The following is a 27,094-nucleotide window of genomic DNA, read 5'->3' on the forward strand; positions in this document are numbered from 1 at the left end:
AAAATCGAGAGATCAGAAGATATAGAACACAAGGTCCTCTATTGGCTGTCTAGGAATCGACCGTTGCCAGTGAACATTGATGGTGCCATTCGAAGTGTTAGAAGGGTGGGATGGCTCGACCCCCTTCCAAAAGATCTCCCAGGTGACCTGGTGTTAGTTAGATTCTGGAGTGATCGGGTTGTACCTTATTTACAAACTTGGTCTCCACAATTAGGGGATGGCCCGATCTCTGTCTGGGGACTCCATGATTTCTACCCTAGGTCCCGTTACCCTCGGCCCTTAAAGACAAGACTAGAGAGAAAACACCATTTTCCAGAAAGAACAAGCTTAGAGATTAATTATCGGCCGGTTCGGAGTGTGTAAATACAGATTGGTTTTAACAACCCCATCCCAAATTACTTTCCATGAAGTGTTTTTAGTAGTGGTATCCAGTGATTAGCAATTCGTTTGAATTGATTTAATAATGTCTTAACTTACTATCAATTATTGTAATGAAATGGTTCTTAATGATGTGTATATAATGAATGTTGCTTTTATGATTTTATGTATCAAAATCGAATAAAGCTAATCTGACTGACTGACTCCCAATCAGCAGATCCTCCTCCCTATCGATCACATGAAAGGTTGTTGTCAGCTCTTGACCTTCTGCCTTTACTTGCACAGTCATTTTTCCTTTCAGGGGTAGTGGCGTTGTGCTGCCATATGTCAGAATGCGCGCTTTCGATGGCACCAGCCGTGGTCTTAGCTTTAATGCTTTATAGTGTTGACTGCCCATCACGTTAATGGTAGCCCCGGTATCTATAACTCCAGTCACTGTCGATCCGTCGATCTGAATTTGACATTTTGGTTGCGGTCTTCGTCTCCTCTTAAGTTCACTCACGAATGACATGTAGTAGCACTCTTCCTCATCATCTGTTGACGAGTCATCCAACCTCTGTGGATAGTGGGACTGCGGTCTGCTTCCTCTTGAGGGATTTGTTTCCCGGGTGTCATCTAGAGTAAGTTGCCTGACTACTTTGTTCGGCGTTCTCTTGCCGGTCATCTCCTGACCTCTGAGACTCCCTCTTGCACCGCCCCTGCAGACACTGGCAAAGTGGTTCAGCCCGCCGCATTTGGCACATGCTTTGCTACATGCGGGGCAGCCATTTTGGTTATGTTCTTCGTATCCGCAGGCACCACATGGCGTGCGGCGTTGTGTCCGGGTCGGCCATCTTCCTCTTCCTCCGCGGTTACTGCTCCGCAGGGCATCCACTCTTTCTGTCTTCATGGTCACTTCGGTGCTCGCGGATGGATTTATCACTGCTTCCATCGCCGTGGCACGCGCGTCTGATAACTCATGTGACCTGGCAAACATTAATATTTCATCAAGTGTGATGCGGGGTTGTCTCAAGATCAGCGTCCTCAAATGCTTGTTTTTGCACCCTTGAATCAGTTGAGCTGTTACCTCCTTCGTCTGATCATCGTCTGGACATGTGCTTATTAGCTCTCTCAGCCTTGCGTGAAAAGCGTCCATTGTTTCCCCTTCCCTTTGGCTAGACTGTCTAAATTTGAACCTTTCATAGTGGGTGTTCAATTGAGGATCAAAGTGTGCGTTCAGCGCTTGTACCGCCGCATCATAGTCTGTTGCTACTCCTGTATTTGGCAGGTGTATAAACAGTTTATAGAGCTCATCTCCTCCGAAATGTAACAGCAAGGACCTTTTTACCTCATTGTCTTTTTCCGGTGTCGCCGTGAAATAATTGTTTAGGCGGCTCAACCATACTGCCCATCTTGGTGCTGCTGTACTTGGATCAATCAACGCGCTGAACGGCGGGATTGGGTTAATCTGGGAGTGCGGCGACAGTTGAGTCACTGGTCCCGCTGCCTGTTGTCCCGCTGGCCCTGCTACCTGTGCTGGTGTTGCGACCTGTTGGGCCCTTCCTGTGGCCGCTGCATCCTGCACTGACATCCTTGCGTTGAATAGTGGCTTACTCCAGCACCTATGGCCTTAACTGCACCCTTGTGCTCTTACTTCCTCTTTGTTCGTCTGGCAGATGCCCATGTACACTCTCCTCTCACTAGAACGCCACACTTACGACTCGAGACGCTGCGTAAACTGACTCCTTTCCTTGTCCAAAAGCTTGTTCCTCTATTTTTGCCGTAATTAGAGCTTTAGTTCTTTTCAGATTGAGACTGTAAACAAAACTCACTTGGGACCTTTACCCTCTTTTTACAAATTGCGCAGTGCTCTTCATCGAGCCTTTTTAAGGTGGGCGTGAACAGTGCTTTAAATGGGAAAAAATAAGTGCAGGTACTCTTAAAATAAGCTAGGAGTGTAGCAAGTGGGCGGGGCTAGCGGTGGGCTAAGGACAAGACATATAAGACACTTCTAATATGTGGCCAATTACTTATATATTCTTATATATATTCACAGAAACAAGCAGCAAAGCTCACACAAGGCATTCCTAGAATGTCCTTTAAAATACCTCTCTAGTGTCTGGATTCTCTCCCTCTTTCACTCGCTTTTCTCACTCACACACACAGAAACATGCGCAAACAAGCATTCGAGTGTGTGCACACATACACATCATGGTGTGAATGTGATTGACAGCACAGGGCCTGAATGGACCCTGCTCTGTCAAACACAGCGTGGCGGGGAACACCTGACATTATGTGAATGAGCCCTGCTGATAGTTTAGAGATGGCTCCGCTTGGGTTACAGAGGTGCTTTGGCTGTCAGACAGCCTTGTTCGTTCTCGTGAGCATCAGCAGCAATAAGCCTACCTTTGATGAGTATCGGTACTCTCCTTTGAGGCAGAGAAGTACCGGCCCATTTAAAGCACTGGACGTGAAAGAGGCTGAGCAGGAGGGAGTAACAAGAAACAGACATCAGTCATAAATTCTCGTATTTATCCAAAGACTGATTTGAAGGATTCCCGGCCATTTATCACTTGCGAGGTATTTCCCCTTTGTTACTTCATTTTACCTGTGGTAGAGGCTAAAACCAAGAACAACCCAGGGAAAGAGAACCACGAATTAAGCTTTCAGAGATAGGAGAGTGCAGCTGAGCGTGTAGAAAAAACAAGCGTTTGAACGAGTGTGTGTAGGATAAATGGCAAGGGTGCTGGAGAGATAAAAAGAAAAATCTGTGAAATATCAAAAAAGTGTGAGAAGTGAGTCGTAGAAGAGCGGGAGAGATGTGCGGTTGCTGAGAAAGGTAAATCAGCAAGAAATGCAAGTATTGCCAAATATATTGAAAAAAGAGGGACGGAGGGTTGGCAGCATTGCATTGATACGTTTTGCCTTGGGCCATATTTTAAAACTACACGGCACCGCCACATGGAACATCGAACCTGCTATTCAGAGACTTCCTCTTTAGACACTAACTTTGGGGAGGAAGGACTAGGGGTGATATTCATATGCGGATGATTCTTGAAAAGTTAAACCTATAAATACAGTGGATGTAGCGTACACTCTGAGACGCATGTTGGAAAGACACTGAGAGAAAGACACGTGCAACAGGGCAGTGTGATAATGGAGGTACGAAATTAAGAAATAGCATGTAGAAATTAAGAAAGAGCCCTATGCAAAGAGCGATTGTTACAGGGGAAGGAAAGAGAATGCTTAAGGCCTTCAGGGAGCAACGTAGAAGAACATGACTGCTTGAGAATTGCAGGGTGCGGTACACAGGTTTCTTTATACTATGCATCACTCATTGTGTGTACCTTCAAGTGTTTTGTAGCCTCAAATAAATGAGAAAAATACTCTTATTTTGTACCCTGTATAAGCTTCACTTAACAGCTACTGTTAGTTTCAAGTGGGTCCATGGTAACGATTGAAAAAGCCATGGACTGCGGGCAAACTTTAAGTAGATGATCTGACACTCTCACATAGTGCACTTCCTCTTGACTTCTGAATTCTAGGAAGGGGGTGAATTTGTCTTAGATCTGATGTTCTATTTAAGTTTGTTGACCTGTGAGATGACCTGTTTTTTTGTCCTCACCATAGATGTTTGAGCGGGAGACCAAGCGGGAGAAGATCCTGGAAGCCCGGCACAGGGAGATGAGACTGAAGGAGCGCAGTAAATCTGAGCAGGGCAAGGACGATGAGAAGCCTGAAGAGAAGGTGGAAGATAACAGTGATGAACTTGTAGCCGAAGCCGAAAAGGAGTTCTTTGAATTACTAAATTCTGAGATGAAGAAGACGGAGGAAGAGGAGGCCAAGAAGAAGGCAGAAGCGACAGAGGTACATTATTAGCCCCTCGTGTTGGTGCTTTGCCTATCGCAGATAGCGCGGGGATGCCTAAGGGTAGCCAGACGCTCTATACATGTTAACTAATAATAATAATCAGCCAAAATTACAGGGGCAATCAGGTGCTACTCCAGTAGACAAAGGGGGGAAGTTCCAAATAAGGAGCATAGAGGCACATCCCTGGCATAAAAGAAGTGGCCAAAAACAGACGGAGCAAGGAGGTATTTTAGTTTCTCAAAAATTAGCACCCAAGAACAAAATAGCTGTTACATTAAATAAATACCCCAAAGGGAGAGCCCCCATTTGAAAGAAGCGGAAAGATATGTTACTTGCCCCAATTGAAGACTCCGAATAAGAGACGAAATGCAAAATATATACCCAAAAGGATTACCCAAAACATAAGGTTAGTTCAATAGAGACTGGAACAATGGGAGTAGGAAGGTCTGCCAAAACCTAGACAAATGGGTGAGAGGAGATGAAAGGATATCAGTTACTAGACCAAAGGTATTGGCTGAGGATAGACAAAGGGGGTCATTTACTAATCCAGAGGGACTGGCCAAGTACAGAGAGGGAAATATAGTATGTCACAAGTCGATGAGGAGCATCTCAGAGCAGCAGAAGTAAACAGGTATGTTACTTTCCCAAATTGAGTGGCTTATAACCCTGATCTATTTTATTGGTAAAAAAGAAGCAATCCAGAACTAAGGTAATACGATGGTACATAATGAGTACAAAGGACATACCTTAAACAGTGTAAGCAGTGAGGTGCTTTCCATCCACTGAGGTGCAGAATGGTTAGAATTCCCCAACATCGAGTATGATCTCCATCCCATATGCTTGACTCTGGTCAAGGGATAATATGATTTACACCGTGAAAGGGCTGAGTGGATCAATATTGATAATTTCTTGTCCATGAAGTGTAGGATGGGCTGTGGTCTTCCTCTTGAGATCATCAACATTTTTTTCCTCCAAACTTTGCCGTTGTTCCAACTGAAGAAAATGATGTGGTTGAAAAGCTATAGAAGCTTCTCCGTGCAACAGTTGCAAACTGGATAGTACGGACCACATGCTATTTGATAGTCTAGCAGCACATGAGTGTCAGCATGTGCACACAATCAGCGTTGATGACATTTTGCTTTTTTCATTTCAGAAGGCGATTATGGAACAGAGGTTGTCTGAAGCAATAGAGGTCAGTGTATGATGCAGTATCATCAGAGAAGGTCATTCTACAGTAGGAGATGTACTGAGCCTCGTAGGACCTCACACACATTTAGTTACAGATACCAGCATGGTGTTCTTCCTCATTTTCATTATTCACATAAATTAGGAGGCCCTGTTTGTTCCTAACCACTCAACTTCACGTACAGTGACATGGAGGTGTTCAGCTGGAGGACCAAGAAGTATGTGGTTTGAAAACCTGGTGTCCCTAAATTTTCTTTTCTAAACTGCCATCCTAAAGTTCCTCATGCTCACAGTTGAGTTTGGGGTGAAGGATTGTAAGAATACTTCCCACCATCAGGAAGGATCTACATTCAAGATTCTTGATGCCGGTGGAAAGATCAACAAGGCATATGACTAGACTAGGGCTTAATTTTTTTTAATCTTGCAAATTTCCAGCATTTTGCGTTAAGCCTTTTTATGCGATATGCCCATATTTACACTAATACCCAATATCGCATAATTTTCCATCAGTTCGGGAAAACAAATATTTCATGTAATTGTGCAAGTTAGACATATTTTTTTGTTCAAACTGCCTCCTTGTGTCCATAATAGACACGAAGAAGCATTTCAAACCGAGAGTAGCTCTAAATGGCAGGTATGCAGTTCACATAATTTTGCGTTGTTTTCCAGAAATTTTGCTTGTGCAAAGGAAATTATGTGAATTTAGCACACTCCTACATAAGACTTAGATAATGAAATGGCTGTAGGAATGCATATTGACAAGTCTTTGTGAGTTAAGTTTTCCAATAAATAGGATGATAGTGGTCCTGCTCTTATGATTTGCTCATAAATTAGTTTTCCAAACTTTGTATGTGTTCATTCAATAAAAAGCCTACACAAGTTGAAGAGTTAGGAGCATCTGCAGGTGGATGGATTCGTAAGAACCAGTGATATTTTGCTGTGTTCATTTCAGAAGGAAGTTTTAGGAAAAATTCCAGAGGAACCAATAATGGTCCGTTCTTGAAGCAGGATCAGTTTAGAGAAGACCGAGTAGAGCAAGACATGAACAAACCTTGCAGACTCCCGTATTGCACACAGCCAGATATATTAGTATGGTTTTATCTTTTCCTTATGATTTTAGACACTTATACAGAGATAATTGCAGTTTTGTCATTGTATCTCCACTTTCTAAAGGAGAGTTTTGCCTAGAATGTTTCTATAAAATCTGTATGCTGCCATGTTGTAGGCTGCAACAAGAACAAAGTGATAGTGAGTCATCAAAACCCTCTGGTTGACATTGCACTGCTGCTTGTTTACTAAATGCACATAACACGCTGACTGGGAGTTCCCACGGCATAATATGAAGCTCAGCTTCTGTTCGTGGAGCATCCTAATGCCTTGGTCCCATCAATCATTAAAAGGTAAGTAAATGCTCTTGAATATGGAGCAGATTCTCAAACAGTATACTGGCGCACTCCAACAATAACACTGTTAGAGGACAAACATTCAGAAAAGTCACTCCATAAGTCCAACGTCATATGATATATTTTTGCCATCTTTATTGTGTTTACACACGTTCAGCCAAGTACCCGATCATCAGCCAACATATGTTTTGTTCCCAATGGGACTTTTTCAAGGTGTGTAAGTACAAACTGTATTTGTTCTTATTCCTCTAAAATAATAGATTAAGTAGAATGATATAGGTGCCAGAGTACGAGTTTCTTCTAGGTGATCTCTCCTGTGGCATATTGGAATGTTGGATTCTTCCTATTAACAAATGTAGTCATCCTTATCTGTTTATCATCAATATTTTCAAGCTCACAATGAAGTGGTGTTGGTATTCCGTCATGGGGGACACTGCCGTTTAGTACCCTTATAAGCTCTGCTATGTCCTTCACAGTTAACAGACAAGGATGACTTCATTTGTTACTAGGAAGAAGCCAACACTCTAATAGGCCACAAGAGAGATCATCTTGAAGAATCCCATACTCTGGCACCTATATCATCTTACTTCATCTTTTTCTATTAGACCAAAATGTCAAACTTCCAACATACACAAGATTAAGCATGTTTAGTTTATAGAAACCAATGGATGTGTTTGATTCAGGACAAAGTACTTTAGATGTGTCAAAAATCAAGTATGGTGCCAGGCGCTTGGGGAGGTGAGGGGCCAGAAAAGCCAAGTGATGCATTGGTTTCTTACTATATAGGAGAGGTGATGCGTTGGTTACTTACTGCTAGGCCGGGAAGGTGATGCGTCGGTTCCTTACTGGCGGGGAAGGGGATGTGTTGGTTCCTTACTGGAAGGGGAGGTAAAGCGTTGGTTTCTGTTCACGCAACCTTAGTTCCTTACTGCGATGCAGTGTCGACAAAGAATCGATGTAGAGATACTATGTGTCGAACATCCACATACGTTGTGTCATTGCGGCATTGGCAAAGCAGGTGCTGCTTCGATTTTCCAGCCGCAAAGCAGGTGATGCGTCAGAGTCGGAGCAGGTGTCACAAATTTTCTATTTAGATCACCAGTTTAAAGTTCCAAGGGCCCTGGAACGGCATTTGGCACCCCTTGGCAAGTTTGAACTCTCAGCAGAGGAGCCTAGTCAATGATAGGTGAAGTCTTTGATGGCCCTAAAACTTCTTAACAGGAGGCAAGCATGCACAAGCTCTTGGAGAACCTTGGAAGCAGGATATAGAAAGCAAAGTCCAGTCCGTTCACTCCCAGGACAGAAGCAGCAAGCTAGCACAACAAAGCAACAGGCAGAGTGGCGGCCCCTCCTACAGCATTCAGCCCTTCTTCTTGGCAGCGTGTCCTCAGTCCAGAAGTGTTCTGATTTTGGGGTGTCAGAGGTCCAGTACTTATCCCCTTTTCTGTCTTGGAAGTAAGCAAACTTCAAAGGAAAGTCTTTGTAGTGTACAAGACCCTCCCTTTCCCTGACCTTGCTCCATAGAGGGGGATGGAGACAGCTTTGTGTGAGGACAGGCACAGCTATATTCAGGTGTCAGTGACAACTCCTCCCACCACAGTAGCTCAGGATGGCCCATCAGCCTGGTGTTGGCCCATCAGGATATGTGTGACTCTCTAGAGTGAATGCACAAGAGCCCTACTGTCAGCCAACCGAGATGTGTTTTCTACAGATAGCAGAGGCACAGAATGGTTAAGCATGAAAATACATACTTTCTAAAAGTGGAATTTTCAAACACTCAATTTTAAAAACAGCCTCACCAAAAGTTGTGTTTTTAAATTGTGAGTTCAGAGACTCCAAGCTCCAAATCTACTCCCAATTAGAAATTACACTTAAAAGATATTTCGAGGCAGTCCCCATGTTCCCATGATAGAGAGATAGCCCTTGCAATAGTAAAAATCATAATTAGCCATATTTCACTGTTAGAACATGTAGAAACACCTACCTTTTAAATACACTGTACCCTGCCCATGGGGCTGCCTTGGGCCTAACTTAGGGGTGACTTGTATGCAGTAAAAAGGAAGGTTTGAGCCTGACAAGTAGGTGTACTTGCCAGGTCAAAATGGCAGGTTAAAATGGCAGTTTAAAACTGCACTCACTGACATTGCAATGGCAGGTCTATGTTTGCAGAGCAACTCCTGTGTGGCACAGTCTGTGCTGCAGGCACACTTGTTGCATTTGATTTAATGCCCTGGACACACCTGGTGCACTTTATTGGGGACTTACTGATAAATGAAATATGCCATTTAAGAATAAACTATTCACCAACACAATTTAGACTGAAATAATATGCACTTTAGCACTGGTTAGCAGTGGGAAAGTGCCCAGAGTCCTAAAGCCAAAAGAAACAGGTCAGCAAATATAGGAGGAAGAAGGCAAATGTTTAGGGATACCCCTACAAAAATTGCCATGTCCAATAACCCTACACAACTATTGCATTGCAACAAAAGGTGCTTAAATACATAGTATCTCTATTTGAATGTGAAGCCAGAATATACTTGCATCTAAGATTGTCATAGAAAAGGATGGCATTTGAATGCTAATTCAATTAATGATGGCTTTTACATTTATATTATATGCAATCTATGGCCCTTATTGTGACTACATTGAGTTTTGGACTAATATTGCATTTGATGTTTGCCTTCTAATGTCCAGTTTTTTGAGTAGGAGATTTTAATGTTTCTCCTAACCCTATCTGTACCTACACACCCTAGTTAGTCAATTCTATGCTCATGAAGACCGGAAGGGGACATCGAAAATCCGATTAGTTCTGTTGAGTTTTCACGATAACTGGCAGGAACAAATAGCAGCTCCTTATGTGTTATTGAAACACCGACTCCAATAGGAGAAATATGTTTATATCATCAAAGATAGAGCTTGTCTCCCTTTGCATTGCGTGTTTCAGAGAAAATAATCAGAAGACAATTATGCATTTGGATTCCACTAATAGAGTCTTAAAAAAGATAAAATTCTAAAAGTTGTAATTCTTCATCAACTGTGATACCTAGGTTTCACTAACAATTGGACTTTTTAAAAGGCAAACTTTCCATTTGATTTCAACATATAATATTTTACTTTGACAATTCATACAGAGATTGGTACTATTCATAATATGTTTCAACCAACATGTTTTTTGTAATTTCCGGTCACTTTATCAAGGCTGCAAACAGAAAAAGACATAGGAAGGAAAACAAAAAATGCTGAAAATACGAGCCAAAACATGGTCAAGTAATTGCATACAACCTAATAGTATTCTTATTGAACATTAGGTTTTTTTAAACGTATGTTGATATTAGCAAATCTATTGATTAGAGTATCCAATAATGAAGATTCTTAGCAAGAGTGGAACAATTTTAGCCATTTATGAAAAGATTTTTAATTTCATGGAGTGTGCACCTGCAAGTGGGATTACTGTAAGAACTTGAAAGATGGACAGTTTGGGGCATACAAATTTTGTAAATTGTAAATTGTAAATTGTAAATTGTTGTGTCTTGTAAAGCGCACTGCTACCCGGAGGCCTCGTAGCGCTATAGACCGCTGGGGAACCCGTCCTGGCTTTCCCTGTGAGATAGTCCCTCCTGGGGGTCTCCAAGGTGAAACCAGGCATCCCCGGCGTTTGTGTGGGGCCGTTGTGGAGATGAGGCAAGCTAATGCCCAGAGTTGCCGAGTGTGCTCCCTGGTCGGAGTAGGCACCGATGCGAGAATTATCAGTCCGCTGATCCTGGTCCAAGACCCTGCCGCGTCGGGAATCGAACCCTGGTCCCGGGCCGTTCTCTGCACTCGGGTCTGCCGCCTCTAACCAGTGAGCCACACCACTACAAATTGAAAGGTTATAATCATGTGTAAGTGAGATTGTGATATTTTGCTCTGTTCATTGCAGAAGGAAGACTTAGAAGAGGAGCCAGAGGTGCCAGTGAAGGTCAGTTTGTGAAGCAGGTTCCGTTTATAGAAGGCTATCTCCCCAGTAGGGCATGCAGAGTGCTTCAGAGACTGCTGAATCACATCTCACTACATATGTCAGCATGGTGCTTTTTCTGTCTGTGGTTGTGCAAATATATTTGTAGACTGTCTTTGTTGCCATCTGCTCCACTGCACTCATTAGGTGCATGTAAAGATCTTGAGCTCTTAAGGCTCAGGCATGGGGTGCATCTAATTGCAATCTAGGTATGTCTGAACTTTTCCCTTTAAATTGAACATGCTAGATTGCTACTACATTGCAGATGAGTTTAAAAGGTACTGTATTTGAGAAAAAACAGCCTAAACACCTAGAAATATCAACCAATATGGTGTCTCAACGTTCTAAACTGGAGCTTCCCTTGGGACGTATTTTTAAAACCCTGGTACTGGGTGTGTCATCACTGGATCGGTACTACAAATGAATTGCTTTTTATGCATTTTGAGGGCAGGGCATGCAAACCTTTTTTGTACTTGAGCAGAATTGAGTTTAAATCCAGATAATTGGACTTCATATAATTTTTGCTTTTCTTCCGCTTGTACTTTTTCCCTTAGTTTTCACCTGTGGAAGGCCGGGGGCCGGGGGGCACAGAAAATGTCTTGCAGAATCTATTAAACTGGATGTGTGATGTCGCTACATATGATGCACTATCAATATTCTTAGCATTTGACAATACAACCTGTTTAAAAAAGAATAAGTGGAACAAGTCTCTTGTATGGAGAGCATATGCTGTCTGCAGTTTCCACTCTGATGACCGCCTAAGCAAATTAATGTGAGTAATTTCATGAAAATTGCACATATTTCACATAGAAAATATTTTACAGTTCTCCTGACTGCTCCGAGTTCATCGCTGATATATATTATTTCTTGAGCAGTGGATCTGTGTGTAACTTCACTGTTATGCAGGGCAGATTCTATTCTAGAAACATCAAGCTGACCCAGTGGTTGCCTCAGGGCTCCTTTTTGAGCCCTACTCTTTTTAATCTATATGTCGCCCCCTTGGCTAAAATCTCAGATAAATTTGGGATTAATGCCCTGTCCTATGCTGATGACACCCAGCTGGTGGTCTATTTGACCCAGGCCCAGGCCGGTGCTGCCTCCAATTTTGTATCCTGCCTTCAAGAACTGGCGTACTGGATGGCAAACAACTGCCCGAGGCCGAATGACAGTAAAACCGAGGTGCTGGTGATAGGCAAGGCTCCATCAGTATGGTCCTCGGCGTGGTGGCCCCAGTCACTGGGCCCCACCCCCAAACCTTGTGAACACTCTAAGAATCTCGGGATTTGGGTGGATAATAAGTTGTCCTTTGACTACCACATCGGGCGGGTGGCAGGCACCTGCTTTGGTATTTGGAGGAAACTTTGGAAAACCCTTGACGCCCTCCCCACGGAATCTAGGAAAATTCTTGTTCACGCGCTGGTAACATCTCGCCTGGACTATGGCAATATTTTGTACCTGGGTGCTACAGTCAGATGCCTGCGGCGCTTGCAATGTATTCAGAATGCAGCAGCAAGATTAAGCATCATGCTCCCTAAGAGTGCTTCAGCGACAAGTGCGCTGGCTTCTTTGCACTGGCTCCCTATCAGGGAAATAGTGAAATTCAAAGCTTTTTGTGTGAGCCATCGAATTTTACAAAGAAAAGGACCCACATACTTGCATGGTTTTCTAACTCCTTATGCACCTACCTGACTGCTAAGGTCCTGTGGAACAGGTAGGGTGCATGTTCCTAAAATTAAAAGAGCCAGGATGGGTGGACGCTCGTTTTGAATTTGCTTCCTCAGGCACTCCGGCTGGAGTGTTCTGAATCCATCTTTAGGAAAGGTCTGAAGATGCACTTATATCCGGCTTCTTAAATTATTGCCCTGTTTATGGCTGCTGCTGCTGTTTGCATTGTTACCGTAGCGCAGGGACACACTGGTCTCAGTGTAACCAGGCGCTTTACAATTGTAACTATTATTATTATTATTATTATTATTATCCTCACTTATAGATTCACATGCTTTAAATATTGCATTTAATCAGGCATGCAACCCTTGGTATATTCCAAATAAAGAAAAATAGGGGAAATATGTTTATATAATCAAAGATGGAGCTTGTCTCTCTTTGTATTGCGGGTTTCGGGGAAAATTATCAAAAGACAATTATGTATTTAGACATCACTAATAAAGTCTTAAAAAACCTAAACGTCTAAAGTTGTAAACATTCAGTCATCAAATGTATTCTTCACACTACTTCATCAATTGTGATATATATGTTTCACCAATAATTGGACATTTTAAAAGGCAAACTTTCCATTTGATTTCAACATATAATATTTCACTTTGACGATTCATATAAAGTGGTCCAATTGATTACAAACACTGGTACTAGGTTTCAACCAGTACATTTTGTGTAACTTCTGGTCACTTTGTGAAGGCCAGGAACAGAAAATGACATAGAAATTGTAGTGGGGCTGAGCCTTGCATTTATACAGTGTTAAGTTAGCATGAGCTTATTAGAAGTTTAAACGCCATTTTACCTTTTGCTTTCTTTTGCACATGGCACACCCGTTAGATATTGTTTCAAATTGGACTGAGAGTTTTGCTTCACATGAGAATAACTTGTTTTTCTACATTGCTAGACTTGCTTTGTAAGCTTAGTCTGAACAGTGAGTGCCGAGGCCTTCAAGGTTATATCAACACTGTTGCTTTTGTTCAAACTGATCAGCGCACGTTCTAGACATAACATATATGCAGCTGTGGACAGCTCAGATACTGGCTTCTTTAATAATACACTATGTAGGCATGATTAGAGACACTTGGAGAACATTCGTATGCTGAGAGCTTGTGCAGAACTCGATGTGATTCACTCCTGCTAATCTCTGAGGTATGGGGTCGCCTATGCAAGTCTAAGAGACCTTCTTTAGTTATAAAATAACCTACTAGCAAGGGAGTGTTAAATATAGGTATATATTTAACCTGTTTCCATTTAGCATTATAACATGCTTTCTCCCTTTGTATTTTATGGACTAGTAACTATGCTGACAGTCTTATTTCTTATCATATGTCTGCTTGTGTTAGCTAGGATTCTGCACCTGAGATCACGGCGTAAAAATAAACATTTTAATCTTGCACCCTGTTCTGGACTGGTATGAGAGTATAACGAAAGAGTGCTCATGTTTCCCACCTTACCTGAGGTATCCTAAGTCGCATTTTCTGGGTTGTCTAATCATTGGTGACTTTGCTATAGGATGAAGAGCTAATGAGACACTGATGTTAGTCTGGTAGGGGATTGTGGGTACTAAGGTGAGTTTTTTGTACACCCTAATTCACTGAGGTCCTGAGTCTCTGTGCACAGTTCTTTGACTGAGCAAAATCCCTGCAACAAAATAAAAACAATAAAATAAGAGCCAAAACTTGATTAGGTAAGTGCATACAACGTAATAGTATTCTCAACCGCTTAACCTCTGTGGCAATTCCACAGCGGTGCGGCGGTTTAGCAGAGTGGACAGGGCCATGTCGGCCAATGGATGTGCGCAGCACTACGAAGGTAGTGGGCGCGACAGCCGTTAGCCGGCAGAAGCACGCAAGGGGTTAATGAACATTACTTTTTTTTAAACGTGTGTGGATGATATTAGCATCCTTATTGATATGGGTTTCCAATAATGAAGATACATATCAAGAGTGGAACAAATCTTGCCATTTATGAAAATATTCTTAATTTCATGAAGCAGTCCATACTGTCATTCTATTTACTTTGTATATTATTTTTAAAATTCTTCTCATATCTTGCATTGTGAAACAAATTAGAATTTTATAAATATACATTTCATAAACAATTTCCTTGCTCCTGTAGAGCTGACAGGAAATGGCAGCTGTTCTCAATTTAGGTTTTCCTCTAGCCTGACAGATCCCCAAAGGCTATGGTCTCTCCTCCATATTGGAGGAGCGCCCACAGGTTTAGAGGTCCCCACGAGGCAGGAGGGGACCTCTGTGTCTTAACAAAGTCAGCCAGTGCAGTGCCTTTGCTTAACCGCATGCGCGCTAGCGGGTTTTCCCGCTGTGCGCTGAAATTTGAAAATCGCGGGTAACGTGACAAAGCCAGCTCGTCATCCGCGAGGCGCAGGTAACGCCCATGACGAGCTGGCTTTGTCATCCGCGTCGAAGGGGTTAAGGTTGTAAACTTTGCCGAGAGGGCACCATGTATGTTGCATCTGCTAGGAAAAGTTTTTTTTGTTTTCAAGAAACTCTCAAATCAAGAGCTGGTTTCTTGACAATAAAAAAACTATGGCCAAGAACAGATGGAGTTAAAAGGGCTGTTACTTTTTCAACTAGATAAGCTGAGAACAAAATCGAGCTCTGTTACAAGTCCTAAAAGAGCAGCACAGAACATAAGGAATGAGGAGGTGGCACATGACATGTCCAAGGTAAGCCAGTACAACAATGAAGACAGGGCGAATACATCCAATCCGTCTAGTAGCGTATTCCCCACCATTTAACATGATCTTCTTCTGGGATTGTTGGCATCACTAATTACATTTCTTTGTGCATTGGGGTTTCGATTTAGTTGAATGTGCAGCGGCTATCCCGTTACAATTGGCCAAAATATTACAACTTTCCATGCTGTTGTCTGGTAGAAAACGTGCCCGCCTGCAAGTGGGATTACTGTAAGAATTTGCAAGATTGACATCTTAGGGCATACAAGTTGAAAGGTTATAATCATATGTAAGTGAGATTGTAATATTTGCTCTGTTAATTTTAGAAGGAAGACTTAGAACAGAAACCAGAGGAGCCAGTGAAGGTCAGTTTGTGAAGCAGGTTCCATTTAGAAAAAGCCATCTCCCCAGTAGAGCATGCAGAGTGCATCTGAGACTGCTGAATCACATCTGACTACAGATATCAGCCTGGTGCTTTTTCTGTCTGTGGTTGTGCAAATGTATTTCTAGACTGTTGTTGTTGCTTTCTGGTCCACTGCACTCACTAAGTGCATGTAAGGATCTTGAGCGGTTGATTCTTAGGCATGGGGTGATTCTCAGCATCTCAAATATATATAGTTTTTAAAGAGTTTTATACAGCGCGAACTAGACCTGAGACATCAAGTATCAGAACGCTTTGCATGAGCACCAGTTTCGTTACAGATGAACACATACATTTTTTGTTAGGCACGAAAGGATTACGTGATTTGCACAGAATCACAGGATCTCTTCCAGGGGATACTCATCAATAGTCATAAGCACTGAATTATCCGTGTCCAAGAAGCATCGCAAATTTCCATGGTTTCAAGTGTAATTCCAGAATTTCCAATTCAATGTTCTCCAGTTCGGGCTCAAATCAGCTCCCCAAACGTTTTCGAAATGTATGCTGTGGTGGCAGAGTTTCTTCGCAAGCAAAGGATATTCATATATCCTTACCTGGACAATTGGCTCCTGCTTGTCACCTGCTCTGCTTCAGAGTCATCTCGCATACTGTCTTCAACTACTGAACAGGTGGGGTCTTCATGTCAACTACAAAAAAAATCGATCTTCAACCCGATACAGTGGACCCACTACCTGGGTACCTCCCTAGATACTGTAAAGGCAAGCGTGTGTCCTTCAGAGGTTATTCTCAATCGGCGAGAAATGTCTCAATCTTCTTCACTCACAACATCCCACACTCAGGCAGGTGTCATTGCTGCTGGGATCAATGGCATCATGCATCTTCAGCGTACCAAATGCCAGGTTAGACATGCGTCCTCTGCAACAATCTCTGGATTACCAGTGGATGCAGATATCGGGGATCTGGGAGTACCATGTGCTTCTTCCCCAATCGCCCAAGGATTCCATCAGATGGTGGATGAAGCGATCCCATCTAATGAAGGGAGTTCCTTTTCACCTGGACCCTCCTACCCAGATGATAGTCACAGATGCTTCACTCCAAGGATGGGGTGCTCATATGGGTCATCTCCAAGTTCAAGGTCTCTAGTCCGATACAGAACAAGGTTATCATATCAACCTCTTAGAGCTGAGGGCTGTATACTTAGCTCTCAAATCATTTTACCCTTTATTCCAGTCTCGTTCCCTTCTGATTTAAACGGACAATACCACAACTATGCATTATTTGAACAAACAGGGGGGTACCCGATTGAGACCTCTCTCTCTCTAGAGCCTCGTACCATCTGGAAATGGCTTCTCGCAAGAGATTTAACCATTGTGGCGTTTCATCTCCTGGGAACTCTCAACGTCCAGGTGGACGCCTTAAGCTGGGTCTTTGTTGAAGCTCACTACTGGGTACTCAACGACGAAGTCACTCAACACATTTTACAAAATTGGGGAGTGCCAGACATCCACCTGTTTGCAGACGTGGTAAACGCAAAATGCCCCGTCTTTGCATCCAGGTTTCAGCAACCAGGCTCTCTGGGGAATGCCCTTTTGATAAAATGGTCTCAGACATTACTGTACGCCTGTCCACCAACTACGTTGATTCCCACAGTGATCAACAAGTTCTACAGGCCAACACCAGAATGATTCTGATAGCCCCGGAATGGCCTCGTCAGTTGTGGTACCCGTATCTTCTTCAGTATCGGAAGTTTCACACAAGAGGTTACCATGCAGCCCAGACTTAATATCCAAGAACGAAGGCAAGGTGTTTCACCCCAATCTCTCATCCCTACGATTGACGGCATGGCTCCTGAAGTCCTCCAATACGGACACCTAGATTTGACTTCGAAATGTATGAACATTCTAAAAGAAGCCAAGAGACCGTCCACCAGAAAATCGTACACTTTGAAGTTGAAGTGTTTTTACTTATGGTGCATGAACAATGGACATGATCCCGTCCGGGGTCAGGAACAGGTGATTTTACTGTATGTGCTGCATTTGGCCAAATATGGTCTTAAATTTTGCTCTATTAAAGTCCATCTTGCAGTTATCACAGCATATAGAAATTCCCCAACTCAGGTTTCCTTTTTCAAAATTCCTGTGGTAAAAGATTTTCTTGAGGTATTAAGAAAGGCTTATCCACCAATCAGGGCTCCGTCTCCACCTTGGGAGCTCAACATTATTCTATCAAAACTGATGGGTGCTCCCTTTGAGCCTATTCACAGAGCTTCTTTACAACATTTAACATGGAGGGATGCTTTTCTAGTGGCTATCAACTCTGCTCGCAGAGTGAGTGAGATCCATGCGTTGTTTTGTAAAGAGCCCTACATTGTTTTTCATGCAAACAGAGTGGTTTTAAGAACACATCCGAGTTTCTTACCTAAATTGGTCTTGGATTTCCATATTAATCAGACAATCACACTCTCCACATTATTTCTGAACCCTTAAAATCTTCCGGAAAGGTCCTGTCATTCTCTGGACCTCCAGAGGGTTCTGAAGTTCTATTCAGACAAAACAAAGGCCTTGAGAAAGTCGGATTGTCTGTTTATAAATTATGGTTCCATAAATACAGGTTCTGCAGCTTCCAAAAGGTCTATCTCTAGGTGGATAGTGTCCTGTATATCGTTGTCCTATCAACTAGCTAACAGAACCCTCCCGTGAAAACCAAATGCCCATTCTACCAGGGGGAAAGCGATCAGTGCCCACTTTCAGCCGCCATTACTGTTTAGATAGACTCTGACACACAGGCGGATGCTCAGTTTGTGCAAACCTCGTTAGGAAATTTATTTTTCATCCTTAAAATTTTATTTGTGCTGTATTTATACTGTTGCTCATCTGCGGGAAAGTGGGTATGGGCTTGCTGTTCTATTCAGTGCTTATGATTATTGATGAGTATCCCCTGGAAGAGAAGGATAAGTTACTTACCTGTAATCCTAGTTCTCTTCCAGGGGTATACTCATCAAAGTCATAAGCAACCCTCCCGCCTCCCCGGACGAGTATTGACAGTATAGTATTGTTTTCTGCTCCTTGTGTCATGGTTCCTTTATGTTTATACACCATAAAAAAGAACTGACCTGTCACCTGTGGTGCATGATGGGAGCATGGGGCTCCTGGAGGTCCTAAAGGCATTGTGTCCAGATTTTTAGAATCCTTAAAGGCAAGGTGCCAGTTTTTTGGTACTGTGACGTTTTTTCATGTATGCAGCCCATCAGCTAATTACCTGCCATTACTTGCCCTTTTCTCTGAAAATAAAGGGCTGTTTTGGAACACTATTACAGTGTATGTTCTCTGTTACAGTGTTAATATGGGAGATTATTTTCTCTTTCTGAAAAACCCATGTAATTTTGGCATGTTAGCCTATTTTAAGTATATTAGGCTGCATGTTTTTATTTAGGTATACATGTATATGTCTATGTTTGGGAGGTACTCTGTACTTTTTTACCGAAACATACACATATATATGTATTTTTGTACATGCTCCAGGGTCTCCCATGTGGGTGGGGATAATTCAGTGCTTATGACTTTGATGAGTATACCCCTGGAAGAGAACTAGGGGGCATATTATCAAGGGGGTTTATCTCCGCTTTTTTGGCTTTAAAAGCCAAGAAAGCGGAGATAAAATTATCTCCCTATTACCAAGCTGTCGCTAACACCAGTTAGTGACAGCTAATAGGAGATAGCTACCATCTTGGGCCCCGCTTTGCATGTCAGTGATATTTATCACTAATGACATGCAAAGTGGGCGTGCCAAGATGTTAGCTACTGGAAACAGTCCCTAACATCGCTATCTCCTATTACCAACTTTTGGAGATATTCGCGCTAAGCGCGAATATCTCCAAAAGCTAACACCTGCCCTGAGCAGTTCTTAGCCATGTTATCCAATGGGAGGTGGATAACATGGCTAAGAGCATTTGCTCGATAATGCATGAATATCGCTGACTTTTCAGCGATATTCATGCATTGCGGCCGTTTTTTATCACATTTGCGATAAACCTTGCTAATAGCAAGGTTTATCTGCGATAAAAATCGCCGATGTGCGGCGATAATTTTTGTCTCTAAACAAGTTAGAGACAAAAATTATCGCAAGTTGTTGGTAATATGCCCCTAGGTTTATAGGTAAGTAACTTATCCATGTTGAGCGTCGTTGCTGAGACTCAAACCAGGTTCCCCAGGTTCGAGGTCGACCTCTCTAGCCGTAAGGCTCCATCACATTTCTCTGTGCAGTGGGATTTCAATTTAGTTGGATGTGCAGTAGCTGTTCTCTTACAATGGGTCCAAACATGAAAACTGCATGTTTTTCTCTGGTAGAAAAGATGTGCACCTGCAAGTGGGATTATTGAGAGAACTTGCAAGATAGGCAGGTTAGGGCATAAACAAGTAAAACGTTATAATCATGTCTAAGTGAGATTGTGATATTTTGCTCTGTTCATTGCAGAAGGAAGGCTTAGAACAGACACCAGAGGAGCCAGTGAAGGTCAGTTTGTGAAGCAGGTTCCATTTAGAGAAGGCCATCTCCCCAGTAGGGCATGCAGAGTGCTTCAGAGACTGCTGAATCACGTCACTACAGACATCAGCATGGTGCTTTTTCTGTTTGAGGTTGTGCAAATATATATGTACCCTTCTTTGTTGCTATTTGCTCCACCACGCTCAATAAGTGCATATAAAGATCTTGCGCTGTTGATGCTCAGGCATGGGATGCATCTAATTGCAATCTAGGTATGTATGTACATTGCCCTTCTAATTGAACATGCTCGATTTCTCCTAACTTGCAGATGAGTTTGAAATTTACTGTTTTCTAGAAGAAACAGCCTAAGCACTTAGAAATATCAACCATTATGGTGTCTCAACATTCTAAAGTGGAGCTTCATGAAAACCATAAGTAATGGGTGTTTCATCACTGGATCGGTGATGCAGTTCATGCTAGGGCAAACAAACCTTTTTTGTACTTGAGCAGCATTGTGTGTAAATCCAGATAGTTTGGTTTCATATAATTTTTGTTTTTCTTCCACTTATACTTTTTCACTTTGTTTTCACCTGTCTGAGGCTGGGTGAAATAGAAAATGTCTTGCAGAGTCCATTAAATTGGATGTGTAATTCTGCTACATATGATGCACTAGCAATATTCTAGCATTTGGCTTTACAAAATGTGTGGAAAGTAAGTGGAACAAGTCTCTTGTATGGAGAGCATTCGCTGTGTACAGATTCAACTCGGATTACCGCCAAAGCATATTTCACTTAATGTGAGCAATTTCATGAAAAATGTGCATATTAGACATATAAAATATTGTACAGTTAGTTTCTCCTGCTCAGAGTTCCTCACTGGTATATTTTATTTCTTGCGCAGTGGATCACTCATAGATTTACAACTTACAAATATTCCCCTTAATCAGGCCTGCAACCTGTGGTATACTACATATAAAGAAGAATAGTTTAAATATATTTATGTAATCAAAGTTGGAGCTTGTCTCCTTTTGCATGTGGGTTTCAGAGAAAATGATCAGAAGACAGCTATGCATTTGGACTCCACTAATGGAGTCTTAAAAAACATAAGTGACTAAAAGTTGTAAACATTCAGTCATTAGATATCTTTTATATACTGCCTCATCAATTTTAATGTGTAAGTTTCAGCAATAATTGGATATTTTATTTTTTATTACAGTTTTATACATATGTCAGAAACCTGTACAATAAACCAAAAAACAAATCAGAGACTCACATGTACCATCCTAGCCCACCAATATGAAGAAAACGCACACACTGTTGTTGTTCCTCCCAACCACCTAACCCTCCCCCACATTGCACAGCAGGTACAATCCAGCATGACATTCTATTCTGTATTTGTGGACACCATGTAGGCTACATATGGGGTCCAAAAGTCTTTTTGTCAGTATGCTAGAGGCAGCTGTTCAGCATATGTTTCCAGTTGAGCCTTGCAGTATGTTAGATCATGTAACCAATCGGCATGTTGTGGCACTCTCCTTCCTCACCAACATATTGACGCACTGCGCTTGGCCTTTAGCAGTGACACCGCTACTAGTTTGCAAATCATTGGCGAGAACGATGTAATAAGGCCCAGTACACATATTGAGGGTTGCGATCTATTTGTGTATCCATCATTTTGGATAGGGTCTGTGTAACCTGCTTCCAGTACCAAAACACCGGTCCACAGGGCCATGTCAGGTGCAAGAAGTCCCGCACCGCACGCACTTTGGCTCAGTTCGCAACCCACATTTATGAAGCAGGAGGGGTGGGGAATAGCCCTTCTGCAAATATTTAAAATGTATTATCTTGAGATTGCAGTTGGGTGTAAGCCTGTCCAGTAGGACACAGCAGAATTCCCAGTCTGCCTGCGTTATTGGGGTGTCCAGGACCGTGTCCCACCCCTCTTTGGCCCTGTCTATGGGTTCACATCTCCCACCCTGGGAGGAGCTGTATAGATTGGTAATAATTTTTTTACTGATCGCACATGAGAGCAGAATCTGTAGTGAGGACAGAAAAGGTGGTTCTTGGGGAAAGCAGGAGTATAGTGCTTCCATTGCTGCCCTTAGTCTATAGTATACAAAGCTCTGCATAGGGGTGCATTTCCAGCCTACCCTAAACTCTGTGAGCGTGAGGAAAGATCCCGCAGGGATAGCATCACCCATTGTCCTCAACCCCACCTCCTACAAAATGGTTAGTGCCCCTGCCTCCTTTGTGACTGATAGGGATGGGTGGGGTATTAGTGGTAATAACATTGCGTAAAGTGGAGTTTTGGGTGCGCGTTTTGCAAGAGCTTGCCATGTTCTAGTTGTCCTCTACACTGGGCCAAAAGATGTAAGGTGCCACACATGCAGCAATATCGCATTAAGGGGGCTTGGGTGGGCTTCATCGTGTTCAACAGCAGTGTGTGCCATGTACCATTGGGGGTGATACCACTAGTGAGAGAAATGGGCCTGAGCACACAAGTAATATAGATAGAAATTCAGAGCGGCAAAACCCTCCTTGAAAATAGGGACGTGTGAGCGTCTGACATCCGATTCTAGGCTGTTTACCAGCCCATGTGAGAGTTGTCAAGCTAGATTCTTGTGTTAATGGGATGGGGATATTGACCAACAAATATAAAAATGTGGGTAGCACGACCATATGATTGCTAGCCTTTCCGCTAGAAAGAGAGGAAGACGAACCCAACGATCTATCTGATCTCGCAGTTTTATTACGGTTGTTCCATAGTTTTGGTGTATTACAAATTCGGTATCACAATCTATCCAGTGCCTCAGATATTTTAGGGGTCTGTACACCATTCTAGTGAGTACTCTAGCACGATTGGAGTCGTGACAGGGGGCCGATCCAATAGAGGGTTAAACCAGAGTAGCATTCGTACTTGACATACTCCCTAACCATCAGATCTAAGTTTACACCAGGTTCCCTCACGTACACCACTATATCGTCAGCGCAGAGTGAGATGGCTAGGGGATGTTGGCAGAAGTGCAAAGCTGCAGATGAGTGCTTTTGTCTGATAATGCATGCGAGGGGCTCCAGCGCCAAAGCGAATAAGATCAGGGAGGGCGGGCAGTCCTGTCGCATTCCACTTTATTTGAATGGGGACAGACGTTTCGCTGTTAATTCAGGCACATACGGCCAACCATTGTATGGAGTTGAATGCCTTAGCAGCTTCCAGCAAATCAGACGCACCGGGCAGCTCGGGGATCAGCTGGTGTATTGCTGCAAAAAGGGGGCTAAGATTATGAGCAGTGGACCTAGCGGAAATGAGCCTCCGCCTTTTCCAGCATTACCAGTGAGTGTAGCAACCGTTGCAGTTGCGACGTATTGATTTTTGCTAATATTTTAACGTCCGTGTTAATTAGGGACAACAGGCGATATGAGTCCACTTTTTTAGGCGGTTTTCCTGGTTTCAATAGCATGATTAACAATGTTTCCCGTAGCCTGGGAGGTAGAGATTGACTGTCATAAGCTTCTTTACACATTTCAAGGAGGTGAGGTCTAAGCAGGTCTGAGAACGTCTTGTAACTCACCTGGGAGCCTTAGCCCCCCAACTAGGTGATTTGCAGTTGAGTAACCATCGAATGCTCTCGCCAACCAGGGCCCCGGTTGGCAGTGCCAGAAACAGCAGCACTGGGGACTGATCCGACAGTTTCCTGAGCAGGTGACATACATCTTGCACCCATGGTCTAGCCTCCTTAGTCACCAGCCAGTAATCCAGTTGTGACCACATATTGTGTGCCATTAAGATGAATGTGCCTTCTCAGCACCCCGGTGCCTAATCCGCCATACATCTGTGAGTACATAGTCCCCCATACCCTCCCTGAATGCCCTGCTCGCCTGTTTGATCTGTCCAGACGGGTCTGTAGATCTGTCCATGTTTGGATCTAATAGAAATTTGAACTCTCCCCCCCAGATAATAGTAGAGGGTTGTAGCTTATATATCCGGGCATCGAGAGCGGTGTAAAAATTGGTCTTGTGGCCGTATACATTGATTGGGGTTAGTGTTGTGCCCCTGCATGTTCCCTGCCTTATGACACACCTCCCCTGATCATCTGTTTCGGAGTGCAATGTGGTAAAGAGGGTACCACCACAGACCAAAATTAGGACCCCTCTGGAGTAGGAGGATTAGGAGGAGACTAGTTTTATGTGTGCCCATCGTGTCCCCACACTGATCCCCGCTTGAGCGGTCCGATATGTTTCCTGTATGAAAGCAATGTTTTACCAAGTAACGGTCCAAGTATGTAAATACCTGCCTGACTTTTCTAGGGTTATTCAACCCAGGCACGTTCCACATGAGTAGGTTAAGGTTACCTGTCACTGCACTCATGACACTCTCATATTTATGCTAAAGCGTTGTACGTGGGTTCGCGTGCGGAGAGGCGGATCTGTGAGGTTGTGTCACATGGTATGCAGTCAGAGTGCCAACATCAATGCAATAATAACATACCCTCCCCCACCCACTTCAGCGCTGTCAACTTGCCGAAGCCATGACCAATAGGAAACTCAAATACAATTAGATTGTACAAAAACAATTTGATCTCGAGGGACCGAAACATATTAGTTCAATTGTTCCCATTAAGATGTACTCAATTGAGGGGTGCGAGATGCCATCTGCCCTGGGTAGGAACAGAGGGGGCCGGGCAGACATTAATTGGTTCCAGGCCTGTAGAAAAATATATACTAAAGTGGGCCTAGCTACCACCACCCGTCCAACACTAATATGGTGTTGTCTGGGGCGCATTTATGCAGTGGGTCCTAATAGTAAGCCATCCGCCAACCCGTTGGCTAGCCACGCTAAGTGCTTACAACCCTTCTGTTTTTTTATGATTGCAACGCTACAAGAATCCCCGAGTTCCGCGACACCACTCGGGGGTGTGTGGCGCGGATGCCCCACATTCGTGATGAAGTCAATAGCTGCCTTGTGGGAGTCAAGTATAGTGTGGTCACCATCCTGGTCCACTCGTAGACGAGCTGGATACAAGATGGCGTATTTGAGGCCCAGGGTCTGTAGTTTCTTCTTTGCTGAGGCAAACGCTCTTTTCGCCTCCTGCACTGCGACTGTAAAGTCGGGGTAAACTGACACCTCATGTCCCTGGTACTGCGTGACACCTTTTTCACATGTGAGGAGCAACACCGCATTCCTGTCGCTGTAATCCAGAAGTTTAGCAATAATCACCTCGGGGGTACTGGGTGGCCGGTGCACCTGCAGGGATCTGTGAGCTCGCTCCACTATTAGTACCGCAGACAGCCCCTCACTTCCAAATACCTCTTTTAGCATTTCTTCCACGTATTTCTCTAGGCGGCCTGTATTTGTGGTCTCCGAGACACACATTATGCGTAGATTATTGTGCTGCATTCCTCCATGTCCTCACTATTAGCTTGAAAGACGGGCAAGATCTTGTCCATATTTAGTTGTTTACGGGTGGGCTCTTGAATATCATCTTCAGCTCCCGAAATGTGTTGCTCCGCCGGGGTGAGGCACGCAGCTTGTTTGACTAGCTTAGAGGCCATATTGTCTATTCAAGATGTCAATCTTGCCATCTTTTAACTGCAGACTGTTTTGCATAGCCAGCTTCCAGGGACATCCCAGGCTGCGGGGATGGCTCCTCCTTGGAGTCGGAGTGTGCTGTCTGTACATTTTCCCCATTATGTGCACTTGATGAGTTCTGCAACTTACCTGGGGCCAGCTATTGAGTGGTCTCCTCGCTACTGGTATCTGATTAGGTCTGCTGTATGGTGCTGGAGCAAGTAGATGAGTGCCCCAGATCCCGCACTCGGCAAGGGGGTCTGGTGTGTGCGATCCACACTTGGACACTTGCAGGAAGACTGCAGTACGTCCGGTCTGCGTTGTCCAGGAGCAATATTTCAGAGCACAGTACTCGCTGCCCTGTGGTGTGCACCTTGGAGTCGGCTGCTACTGTATTCAGGACCTAATGAATGGGAATTGTCCCTGGGGGCCGCAGCATAAACAGTGTTCATGCTGAGATGATTGAGCAGCTGTACCACAGAACCCACACTCGGCAGGGGGGAGTCTGATAAGTGTGGTCCTTAAACGACCACCCACGGGGAGCACACCCACAATGTCCTTTGGCCGCAGCACGGAGCTCAGTATGCCCGGCCCCTTGGTGCGCCCCTCGGCAAAGACAGCTATTGGGCTTGGGGCCCTGTGAGTGAGGATCACCCCCAGGAGCTGCAACTTCGGTGGTGTTCTGGCTGCAATGAATGTGCAGTTGCACCACAGAACCCGCACTCGGCAGGAGGGAGTCCGATACTTTTGGTCCTGACTTGGGGACTCAGGGGGGGCACATCATGTGCCTGGTCCTCGGCGCCCAGGGTCGCAATGCAGGATTTAATTATTTCACCCCTATGGGCGCTTCTCGGCAACGCCAGCTGCTGTGTTCGAGACCTTGTGACTGGGGATCATCCCTGGGCGCGCAGCTTCATCGGCGAATGCTGCGATGAGCAGCTGTGCGTCTTCCGCACCACTTCCAGCTCGGGGCAGTGCTCTCACAGCACTTCATCTGACACGCCCCCAACTTCAGGGGATTAGCAGAGTGGTTCAACCAGCCGGTACTTCTGACTGTTGCTCATCGATCTCCGAGGCGGCCGTCGCACCCAGAACAGTGAGCTCCCCGTCTTGGCCACGAACGCCGTGTGTTTAGCAGCAGCTGTGGCACAAGGTCAGTGCAGGCTGCCAGCACCTCCGCAGCCCAACATTTTGGCCCCTCACGCTGGGTCAGATCTCTCTTTTCTTCACTGCTACAGGTCCCGGCCGAGTGCTACCATTTTGGATGATGGGCGCACTGTTCTTTCACTGCTGTTCGTTTCCTCATCTATGTGATGGGGGCCACACGCGTGCATTTACTTAGTGCTGTGGGCGCAATGAAAACTGGAGACGGCTCATTTAGTTCGTCACGTGGTCTCGACTGCCTGAGCCGGGCCACGCCCCTTTATTTATAGCTAGCGTGA

The 27,094-nt window shown here is 44.0% G+C and overlaps 1 protein-coding gene across 3 annotated transcripts in view; it reads left to right on the top strand.

Moving 5' to 3' along the window:
- DNAI2 (dynein axonemal intermediate chain 2) overlaps positions 1-27,094 on the top strand; it is a 277,331-nt gene that overhangs the window by 202,313 nt on the left and 47,924 nt on the right. For 2 of the 3 annotated variants that reach the window (XM_086928783.1, XM_086928784.1), the window contains exons 11-15: positions 3,988-4,224; positions 5,381-5,419; positions 10,735-10,773; positions 15,550-15,588; positions 20,079-20,117. In XM_086928783.1, coding sequence (XP_086784909.1) covers positions 3,988-4,224; positions 5,381-5,419; positions 10,735-10,773; positions 15,550-15,588; positions 20,079-20,117 — 393 coding nt within the window. The remainder of the gene's footprint in view (positions 1-3,987; positions 4,225-5,380; positions 5,420-10,734; positions 10,774-15,549; positions 15,589-20,078; positions 20,118-27,094) is intronic. The other variant, XM_086928785.1, reaches the window with a different exon arrangement.

Source organism: Lissotriton vulgaris, chromosome 7 (assembly GCF_964263255.1).
Source record: "Lissotriton vulgaris chromosome 7, aLisVul1.2, whole genome shotgun sequence".
Taxonomy (NCBI): Eukaryota; Metazoa; Chordata; class Amphibia; order Caudata; family Salamandridae; genus Lissotriton; species Lissotriton vulgaris.